This window comes from Periplaneta americana, chromosome 1, assembly GCF_040183065.1.
Source record: "Periplaneta americana isolate PAMFEO1 chromosome 1, P.americana_PAMFEO1_priV1, whole genome shotgun sequence".
NCBI lineage: Eukaryota > Metazoa > Arthropoda > Insecta > Blattodea > Blattidae > Periplaneta > Periplaneta americana.
Window position 1 is genome coordinate 40646501 of NC_091117.1, and position 11643 is coordinate 40658143.

Genomic DNA, 11643 nt, shown 5'->3' on the forward strand with positions numbered 1-11643 from the left:
GAGACATAATCATATACTTTGTTTTTTCGGGATTTACTTCCAAACCGATCGCTTTACTTGCTTCAAGTAAAATTTCCATGTTTTCCCTAACCGTTTGTGTATTTTCTCCTAACATATTCACGTCATCTCCATAGACAAGAAGCTGATGTAGCCCGTTCAATTCCAAACCCTGCCTGTTATCCTGAACTTTCCTAATGGCATATTCTAAAGCGAAGTTAAAAAGTAAAGGTGATAGTGCATCTCCCTGCTTTAGCCCGCAGTGAATTGGAAAAGGATCAGATAGAAACTGACCTATACAGACTCTGCTGTATGTTTCACTGAGACACATTTTAATTAATCGAACTAGTTTCTTGGGAATACCAAATTCAATAAGAATATCATATAATACTTCCCTCTTAACCGAGTCATATGCCTTTTTGAAATCTATGAATAATAGTATTCTTTTAGCATACAGAAATAAAACTGCAAATATCTGCTATGAATGTTTAACTGGTAGGCTATGTTCACCCTGTTTCCTATATATAAGTAACTATTTCCTTACCTTATCATTCAGACTATCTGCCACTTGAGAAAATTTCTCCACTAAAGATGGTCGAATGACACCTTGCACCACAATTTTGTTGTAGTCAATCACTTGTTTTGCATATGCCATCTCTTGATTATCCAGTAAACTTCGAACTCCACTTGTAACTGTGTCATTGATGATGGAGGGCTAGAAATGTAAGAAATTAACATTTTAATTACACTTACAACCAGTGACGGCCGGTGAGGCATTCTGGTGGTGGTGCCAAAAATGAAAAAAGTTGTACGCAAATTACCCTAGTAAAATTGATAATCGCAGTTCACGTTTGCATTATGTTAAATAAAACACATTAATTAAAGCAGCTATTTTACCAGGTATACAGTTAATAATGCATCTAGTAACAGTTACAATAACATTTCTGAAACTAATAACGAAATTTACAGATACAGATAATCAAAACTTTCACAGTTTTGTTAGTCAAATACAAATAACTTTTATAACTAGTAAAATTACTGGCATAAACACACGAGATAAACAGTGATATACATAATAAACAAACACGTTTGCACTTTATTTAACAGGCCGATGATTCCAAGGCAGCGGCCTGAATAACACATGTTCATGTCCTGCACAGATCTCATGTATCGTTAACAAAAGCATCAATACTAGCAACAGTGTAGCGATATTTAGTTGCCGCAAAATAAAAAAAAATATTACACAACATTAACAAACAGTTTTACATAATATGAAAAAATATTTATTTTTCTAAAAAGAACCATGACTATCTCTGCATTCAATATAGTTATGGATAATAATTTACACATTCAAATCCAAGTTATGTGCATTAGTTTTGAATTGGCAACATTACATTAACATTTGGCGCGGAACTTTAACTTGTGTTTTCGTGCATGTCTGCGGTTGATGGTTCTTCCTAACGTCTCCAACAACCCTGCCATCTAGCGAAATTTCTGTATTACTGTGCTCTAGTGGGCGGAATTGAATTCGGCTCAAAGTCTGCCATAAGAAACGCATATAAACTTGAATCAGTAGCCTTTTGTACAGTGTTATGTGGACGTAGGCAGTGCCACACCAAAGTGGCTCCAACGTTCGGAAAAACGCTGCAAGAGTGCGTCCGGATCTGTGCACGCACTCGTTCAAATGAAATACGAATAAAATGTGTAGAAATAAACTATTACAACTGCTTTCTAGGATATTATTTTTTGTTTCTTTCATTGGTGGTGCCATGGCACACTGGCACTACCCCAAAAGCCGCCCCTGCTTACAACCATTATCCAGCATTACTATTAGTAATGGTATAACAGGTTTTATTGAGAATATTATAAATAAACACAAAGTAAGTGAGACCATCTCTCTGCTTAAGAATTGTGGCACTTCAAGCTCAGATAAACAATTTTTAGGTAACTCTTGTATGAAAAGTAAGTTGCTGACAATAAGGAGTTGTGTAATCATGCTCAAAGTACAGCATATATTAGAATAACAATTATTTACACATATGATACTTAAATGAAAACAGTCATTGTGGAAAACAAAAAGAACATTTCACAGAAAATACCTCAATATCACAATTCACAGCAGAATTGTAAATAAATAAAAAAGTAATTCATTTGTTTTAAACAAGGGAATGGATACAGTTACAACAGGTTTGTTCCAGAAAGCAATTCAGAACGCATTCCGAACTAATACCAAACTTCTTTCGACACATGTGCCAGTTGTGTACGGTCAGAACTAGTTTGGGATTTTACGTTGTTGGAACATTTCTTGAACTCTTCTTTCACGGCCTTCAGAGTTTCTTCTCATTTTGAAATTATATTCATTTTCCGAACTTAATTCTTCATAAAATACATTGCTATGATCTTCCAAATCACTCATAATGGACTACTTTTTTTTTATTTTAACCTGCCTAGTCTCGAAGCATTTTAACCATAATTGCAGATTAAACCATCTGCACATGCATCAGCAGTTCAGAATTCCCAGTTCCTGCTCTTCATCGAAAACCAATTTCACTTGTTCCGAACGACTTCTAAAACGCGTTGGAGTTCAGTATCGGTTTGGAATCAGTTCTAGTCTTGTTGGAATGCACATTGAGCTACTGCACATGAGGAGGCAGTTCAGAATCGATTCTGAACCGTTCTGGAACAAACCTATTGTGTTAACAGAACACAAGTCAGAAAAAAATTAGAAATTTTTCTCGTGATCTCGTTGTGTGATTTTTTACCTAGAGTACATATGTCATCATTAGAGCTAGGATTCGTATGTAATAATAGCTAATAATTTTAGTCGGTATAGTTCATAAACATGGAAGCCATGCCCCCCACTCCTCATACTTGTCATTCTTGTCATTCAGTACTTCCATTAGTTAGTGCTAAGGGTCTTTAATCCTCTTAACCACCATTTACAAAACAGTGGGGGGGTTTAAAAGCTACATTGTCTAGTCCTTGTGACTTTTCTTGCATTTCGAGTCTGTTAACCAGGCTTAAAACCTTCTTAACTGGCATCACATCGACTCAACTATGCTCGGCGTCATTCTTAACTCATACTACATATAAATCCTAGCTCTAGTCATCATCATCAATGGCTCAGCAGCCTGTGTGGGCCCTGGCCTTCCCCAGAAGCTTCTTCCATTTCTTCCTATTAAGAGCCCTACCCTCCCAGGTCCTTTCTCGAATCAGTTTAACATCTTGGCATATATTTAGGCCTTCCAAATCCTCTCTTGCCCTCTGGTTTTGTTTTAAAAATTCTTCTCATAATTCATATTATGTGACCTGCCCATTTGAGTCTATTAAGTTTAATGAACTTAACCATATCTCGCCCCTTGTACAACTGAAATAATTCAAAACTGTACCATCTTCTCCTTTCACCTCCTTCTTCCACAGCTCCAAAAATGCATCTAAGAATTCTTCTCTCAAATATACTCCAGCTTCCTTCATCAGACCTAGTAAAACTGTAGGTTTCAAAGGCATATGCCATGACTAGTCTTATAAATGTTTTGTAAATTAATAATTTAGTATTTCTTGAAATTAAGTGTGATTTCAATTGTTTTCTGAGTCCATAGAAACATTTATTTGCAGAAAGGATCCTTTGTTTAACCTCAATACTTTTGTCATTTTTGCAATTTAGAGTGCATATGTACCGGTATAATTTTCATACTTCAGGACTTGAGGGAGGGGACCTCAAAATCTGTGTCAGTGGCTGACCATGACAATATCTTTGAAAAATATTGGAGTGCAAGAGGTCAAATGACTTTATTGTCAAACGCCTGGCATTAGAAAATAACAACAACAACAACTTGAGGGAGGGGGAGTATGGAGAGAAATTTCTTTTATATACTGTACCCCCAAGAATTCCTAAGTGTAAATTCGAGCTTTCTAAAGGGGTCCACTTATATCTGCTTTTTTCCCAGTCATGTCGCCAATAAATAATAGGTCACGTCATTGTTAGTATGTGGTCTGCAGGTAAGCTACTATCTACATATATGGAATTAAAATTTTGAGCGAGTCTTGATGGGAGTCCACCTGTATGTAGGCAAAAAAAAAAACACGCACACGCACACACCTAATTGTAAGCAAAATTGATTTAGAGCATTTAAATGATGTTTCGTATCTCTGGGATGTAAAATACAATCAATTTTCAATCAAGATATAATGGATGGTTAAGCAATGAACTATTTATGGAGTATATTCTGAAAAAGTTAACAACAGAAAAAGTAATTTATAAAAACAATAGCACCATGTGTGAAACTTTCTTTTACCTCTGGCTGGAGTGAAAGATTGAGAAACTCTTCAGAAGCTCCAGCAAGTGCATTAAGCGCTTTCTGTTTTTCTTGCTTCCATTCACTTTCGATATGCTCCCATTGCAACTTTTCTGTATCATCAAAGCACTGGAAAAAGAAATGCACGTTATCACTAAATACTCTGACAAATTTTGCGACCTGGAAACATGATATTTCAAGGAAGCCTATACAAAGCTACAGAGTTTCAAGGACAGATTCCAAAACACCAAAGTTATAGAATTAGATGCAGAGTAATATGTGGAAATGGGGATTTGCCAAATACACGTGAGGTTCTCTGCTTGAATTTGCCGAACTCCATGTATATTTGTTTGAATTTTTATTTTTATAGCCTTTATCATTAAAAGTTTCATACTCTATATTATCACTGATTACATTTCACATACATATTGTTTAAACAAACATCACATATATTATAACAAACTACAAGACACTTCTTCTGAATGTTTGTTCATATATGAAAACAGTAAATTTAATTACAATATTTAAAAATACGTTATGATTTTGTGAAAATATTATTGTGCGTTGCAAGATTTTTTATTGTTAATGTCTGGTTGTTAATAGTAAATTTTATTAATCGTCTTGCAATATATTTTCAAGAATGTTTTATGCTTATTGGTTACTGTATGTTTTGATTTCTTACTAATATTTTTATACGCACATATAGGAAATAGGAACGAATCTAAGGAGCTATTTATAATGGAGATGAATGGAGAATCAGAAATAATGAAGAAATTGAAAGAATATTGAATAATGAGAATATTATTAGATTTATTGAAGCAGGAAGATTCAGATGGATTGTTCATATAGAAAGAATACTGGCAGATTGTATACAAAAGAAAATATTGAAATCAGAGATGTATGGAACGTGAAAAAGAGGAAGACCTGGAAGTAGATGGATTGATGAGATAGAAAAGGATTTAAGAAAAATGGGAAAGAAAAATTGAAGGATAGAAGTTTGAATTGTGAGAGGTGGAAAGCTCTTGTGAACGAGGCCAAGGGTCACATCGACCTGTAGTGCCAGGGAGTAAGTAAATATAGAAGATAAGACCCTCCTCAATTTTTTCGATTCTGAATATTGGAAAAAGAAGGGGTCTTAAATATGCGTATAAATACAGTACATTATTTTTGAAGGGGTAAGGAATGGAAAGTATTCTGAATGGCTGACACTAACAGTTATTTTATTTTAGTCTACAAGGCAAAATACAACTATGACTGTACTCACACTCCTGTGTGTCTCTTCAATTATTGATAAAATAGCATTTTCCTTTTCATTCTTTAAGAAACTCTGGATGTCCGCATCAGGAATGGGTTCCAAAGGTTGAAATGTTTTCCGAGCACTTAGCACATCAAGCTTTTGAGAAAGCTGTGGCAGATCTACTCCTTTTGAACCTAACAACAAATGCCTGAAACATACAGAATAGACCTAGAAATATGTTATGAGTAACATTTTATACTAAATCCAAACTTCAGTAAAGTCATAATTAATTTGTTAGTTATTAAAAATGGTGAATTTACATTATGTAAGAAATTCATCAACCATTATGGATATAAGAGACTTATTATATGTAAAAACTGGACTTGCATCATACCGCATGTACACTGGGAAGAAAAGTAAGAAGAAAATAACAATGATCAATAAACAAAACTCCTTAATGTCAAATTATAACGTAATTAGAGGCACGAAAATATCGCAATCGCGATAAAAACAAGAAGTGTGCTTTTTGCTTCTTTTTACAGTTTTCTTTACATTTCATCATAATAAAATTGCAATCCTTTGAAGCCAGTTTCATTACTGGAATTAATGCTATGTATTAGATATACTGAAATGCAATATTATACAGGGTGGAAGTGAAATAACCCTGCAGATTTTCAAAATGAACAGCTCATGTTGTATATAACAAAAAAATTGTTGTCTAGTGCCTTGCGTCTGGCAATGAAGCCATTAGCAGTATAACAAAAAAGTGTAATACTGTACTGGTGGAAAGGTTGTAGTTTTCTCAGAAAAAAATATTTTATCCCAAATGTTTAACACTCTCTTATTCAGCAACTATTGTGAGTAGGATCGAGATTTTTGTCCATATCGATAGAAAATCTAATAATCATTTATCCCTCTGGCCTATTTCAATAGAGTGGACTATTTCCGTGCAAATTTAATTTAAAAACCACTAATTTGAAGTCACTGACTGATGCGACCGCTTTGCAACATTGTAGTCAGAAAGGGACGTCAGAGGTAGTTCACTAAGGCAGACAGACCTGAGTTCGTTGACCCCTTACACTTATATTACGAGAAGAAAGAGCACTGTGTCAGCAATGTTGCCACACTGCTGAAATTTTCAACTCAATTTTATAATTAATTGTGCATTTAATAACCAAACGTAATATAGGTTTCCATTCTTTTAAGTGAACCCTTCTGTCCCCTTCAATTTGCAGGATTATTTCAATTCCACCCAGTATAATATTGTGATAGCCACATCGAGACTCGATCACGCATCCTGCAAGAGGGCAGGTCGCGCGGGAGTCGACACGGGCTCCACGGAGCACTGGGGGGCGGCACGTGGCGTGGAGAGGAGAGGAGGCGACATGCTGTTCTGTGGCAGAGAGGGGGAAGTAATGCGCCTGTGACTGAGGGAAGAAATCTAGAGAATTCGAGAGGCGCCATCTTCTTGGCATCTTTAGATTGATCGCGAAATCGTACTTTCCGGAAACTATAGTTTAGTTATAAATACGACACGCGAGTGAACTTGAGCAGTCAGTTAGTTAGTTGCAGTCGTTGCTAGTTTTGGACAGCAAGGCAGTCTTGTGTAGCAGTGAAGCCAGCTTCGAGACCGGAGTTCGACTTGAGTTGTGTCTGTAACTGTGGGAGCCGGAAGTCCTGAGTTTGAGTGCAATGGACCGCAGTTGGGGGACCTGAGTTCGAAGTTCAGTGGATTGTCTCTGAAGGTCTGGGGTTCGAGATACTGTGAACTCGAGTGACTGAGCTAGAAGAACTAGTCAAGGCAAACGAACTGTGAACTGAGAACTGACAGTTCTGATTTGTAAATAGTGCTTTGTGAACATTAGTTAAGATTAGCAGTACATTGTTGTTCTCAATAATCCAAGTAAATTGTCATTGTCGTCTGTGGAGTGCAATAACGAATACTGTGTTACTGTGTGGAGTGGAAATCCCATTGTTGATGGGAGTGTTTACATTCAATTATAGAAAGTGATTATTGTTAAAACAATAAAAGTTACATTCTTGTTTTGTATAAAAGTTACAAAATGTTTAAATATTCCCATCAGCTTATGCATTTTCATTATGAAATGTTTGCATTAATACATTTCTCTTGCATTATGCAGTCTGGCCAACAAGTGTCAATAAAAACACATTGTTTTGTTTGACACATTTTATGTTTGGAAATCTTTGAGGCTAGTTATACTGATCTTTAAACACACAAATGTAAAATTTAACCACTATATACACAGATTCATTAAAAAAAGTTTTGCACCATTAGTATTTTTCTAATATTGCAGAGTGCACCTTGAATCTATGCTAAGAATGAGAAAATAAAATATTTTAAATGTCTTTTGACAGAAAATTTACATTTTTATGTCATTTTATCAGATTAAGAGCATTTTATTAGTCACTTTCAGTTATTTTTGTCATTATCCGCGCCATAATTATAAATTAGTTCCTAACCTCTTAGAATCCTGCTGCATATGGTTAATTATGCCGCTGGCACCACAACCATTATCGTCGTTGTTGTCAACAACAAGAACAACAAGTTATAGTATACATACGCTTGAATATCCTGTGCACCAGCTTGGGTTACTCTTGACCATAACTCTGTAGATGCTTCTAAAACTTGACGCAGTGTCCTTTCTACTTTTGGCAGGTCTCCACTTCCTTCTACTTCTGCTGATAGTTGTTCAGCTGCATGAAGCAACTCATTGAAGTCTGATTCAGCCATGATACTGAAATAAATTATTTCATGTTAATGTATTAAGGAAAATAAAACACACATTCTATGCTTCTGCACTTACATGAAAACGAACATCAAAATCTGTAGGCCTATACCAGTTATTAAGCCCTGCATTTGTCAGGTTTATGTGCAATAAAAGAGAGATAGGCCTACTTTACATATTGGCACAGACAAGGGTTACCAGTACTTTGAATCTAGCAGGATGGAGGAGCGTTGGTTTCCACCAAAAGACAAAAAAACTTCTGCCGTTACAAAATAATACATGTCACCCACTGGTACAGAATGGAACAAGTATACTTTCTTTTGTCACCACACTAACCAGTGCAATGTCCACTGCTAGTATGTCTGACTGTGAAACTACCAGGTTTGGGTTCAAATGCTGGTTGGGATTTTTCTCGGTTTCACCCTCAATCATTTGAAGCAGAATTGTTGGGTAACTTTCAGCAATAGATCTCGGACTAATTTTACTTACATTCATTTCAACTTCATCTATCATCTTTCAATAGTTTCGTATTGAGTGAAAATGCAGTATGATGTAGTACTGTAACTTGCATAAAGATGGTATCTATCTGAGGAAGCTACAGACGTCCCAGGGGGGCGGAGAGGCTTCCATAGGGGACTCCATCAGAGCTAGGTGATGTGTAGCTGAATCGATAGATGGCACCAAATAGTGAATCATGATACCTACAGGTCTTCAGATCAATATAGGAAGGAGGTAGATGCAGTACTGTGACTTGCATACAGATGGTATTAATCTAAGGATTCTGCAGAACTCTCAAGGGGACTGAGCTCAGTCGCGGACTCTGTCAGACTGGTAAATGGCACCAAACAGTGAATTACGATATTTACATGACTGCAGTCCTATGGACTTAAAAACAATAATTCCTATCAAAAGAGGTAAGCATGAAAAGTCTCAGGCTGTGGTGCAAGACTCTTCCTCCTCTGTAAAAAAAAAAGATACAATTATTAATACTGTTCTTGCTGTAAACTAATGAATTTCCCTACATCTGGTTAGGCTGCCGAGTTAGCTCTATGGTAACGCATCTGCCTCCAGACTAATCGGCCTGGGTTCGATTCCTGGTGGAGTCAGAGATTTTCGTGTAAAATTTCTACCTCAGGACTGGGAGAGGTGGCTGTGCACAACTTCTAATCACTAGACTGTGCACAAATATGCCTGGGTTAAATCCCAAATCTCTCCACAACGCAAATGAAGAGAAGACATATGTCACTGTTGTTAGTGATTCATCCATCGAACGGAGACATTAAATCTGGTAGCCCCCTTGATATTATTAGACAGAAGTAGCTGTGGGCCGGCACCAGGTTTCCCTTTCTCCCTTCCTTATCTTCATCATCATCCTCACCCATTCCCTACACTACACTTATACATACATTCACCCTAGTACACGATATAATTCTCCACAGATTCACATCATGCATAAAGTGGTATGCAACTGAAAATGGGAATCCGAATCAAGTAAGTGAAGTGGGTAGACACAACTGAAAATGGGAATCCGAATCAAGTAAGTGAAGTGGGTAGACATTGGATACACACACGCAAACACACACCTGGTTAGATTACGCAGAATGAGATTGGGGTCTACCTTAGAGTTTTATTTTGAGCTTAGCGGCCTCTAGTGAAGAAAGTAGTAGAGTTAGCATTTAATATAACTGGCAAAAAGGTAATTTTACCCACGATTCAGGACTTAATAACGTAAAAATTTCCATTAGCAATACGAAAGACCTTTCATTTTAAAGTACTTTTCAGATCCATATAATTTAGGCTATATTCTCTTGCAGTTCTTAAAATACAACCATAACTTATCTGCATCTTCACTGAATTTAAGACTGCCATCCAGCCCAACAGCAGCTACAAATTTACCTCATACTCATTTCGAGTGACTTCTATTCCGAAGCGTTGCCCTCGGTAGTGTAGTTAGTATAGCACTGGCCTTCTATGCTCGAGCTTGCGGGTTCGATCCCGGCCGAGGTCGATGGCATTTAAGTGTGCTTAAATGCGACAGGTTCATGTCAGTAGATTTACTGGCATGTAAATGAACTCCTGCGGGACAAAATTCCGGCACACCGGCGACGCTGATATAACCTCTGCAGTTGCGAGCGTCGTTAAATAAATCATAATCTTTAAAATCCTATTCCGAAGCTACACAACCATCATTTATCAATAAAGACCTAATTTTTCAGTGGGTTCTGACACTGTGGACTAAATGAAAATAAATCAGCTGACAAATGTGCGAAGATGGCTTGTAAATTACAACAGAAACCGCACACTCCAATCCACTTACTTTAGCAATAAAACAAGTACTCAATCTTCAAATAAATTTGGACTTTTGCAAAATTGACGAAAATATGAAACAAATCCTCAAAGAGCTTAATGACATTAAAATTTATCTGAATCAACCACATCATCAACAGACCACATCCTCTAGTCTATAGCTAGAACTGGGCAATTGGTCACAGAACAGTACTTGCAGATATTTATGAAGTAACAATTCTGCACATCCTTCTTGAATGTCCAGCTTATGAACAGGAAATAACACTGCTAAGAAGTCACAGAACAGATCAAGAAATCATTCACTTTGCAGACGGGATAATCTGAAAAATTGGTGCAGTTAAGTTTTCTACGTCATGATGTGGCAACTCTTACCTCCCTAACCTTCATCTTAACATAGTTAAAGTCTCGTAGATTTTACAGTGAAGCCATCATCAATGTTACGTATTACAGCCTATATGGGAAAAGAGGAATATATAAAGATCACAAAGATCACAAAATTTTCATTAGAATCGACTCAGAAGACGAGAAAGGGTAATGGAGAGTGGAAATAAGCTTAGGTCTAAACTGATTATTTATGTAGGTATACTTAAAATGTGTAATGCAGGTATAATGAAAACTTACAGACTTCACTATTTTAATCAGAGTGACCAGAATGCCAACAATACCCTCTGCAAAGCATTCTATAAAGTCTTAGCGTACATCAAATCAAATTTAGACTATACGTGTCACCTTTTATAGGTTATATTAACCACTTGTACTTAACAGTTAAGGAATATACTCAAATCGCGCTTTTGAAGTAGATTATAATTAATTTACATACCTGACTACAATAAGTAAATAAGCCAATTAATGATGGAAGTTAAATTTAAGAAGTTAAAATAAAAACGCCGCCAACTTCAAATTTTTTTAGCACATAGCGACAATAGCGGCACATTTATAAAGAGGAACACAAAATATAAATCGAGATATCGAAATTTATGGGATAGCTTCGGATTTTGTACTTTCAATTTTGCTTGACATGGACGCCAACATAAGCAATATGTAAGTACGCCATTTCGCA

At 36.3% G+C, this 11643-nt stretch overlaps 1 protein-coding gene across 1 annotated transcript in view; it reads right to left on the reverse strand.

The window, feature by feature from the left end:
- LOC138694801 (nuclear pore complex protein Nup93-like) overlaps positions 1-11543 on the reverse strand; it is a 33204-nt gene extending 21661 nt beyond the window's left edge. Inside the window, exons 1-5 of the mRNA XM_069818884.1 lie at positions 11404-11543; positions 8112-8285; positions 5557-5737; positions 4293-4421; positions 542-712 (exon numbers count right to left, since the gene is read on the reverse strand). Of these exons, the coding sequence (XP_069674985.1) occupies positions 542-712; positions 4293-4421; positions 5557-5737; positions 8112-8281 (651 nt within the window). The 5' untranslated portion in view covers positions 8282-8285; positions 11404-11543. The remainder of the gene's footprint in view (positions 1-541; positions 713-4292; positions 4422-5556; positions 5738-8111; positions 8286-11403) is intronic.
- Positions 11544-11643: the final 100 nt, after the last annotated feature.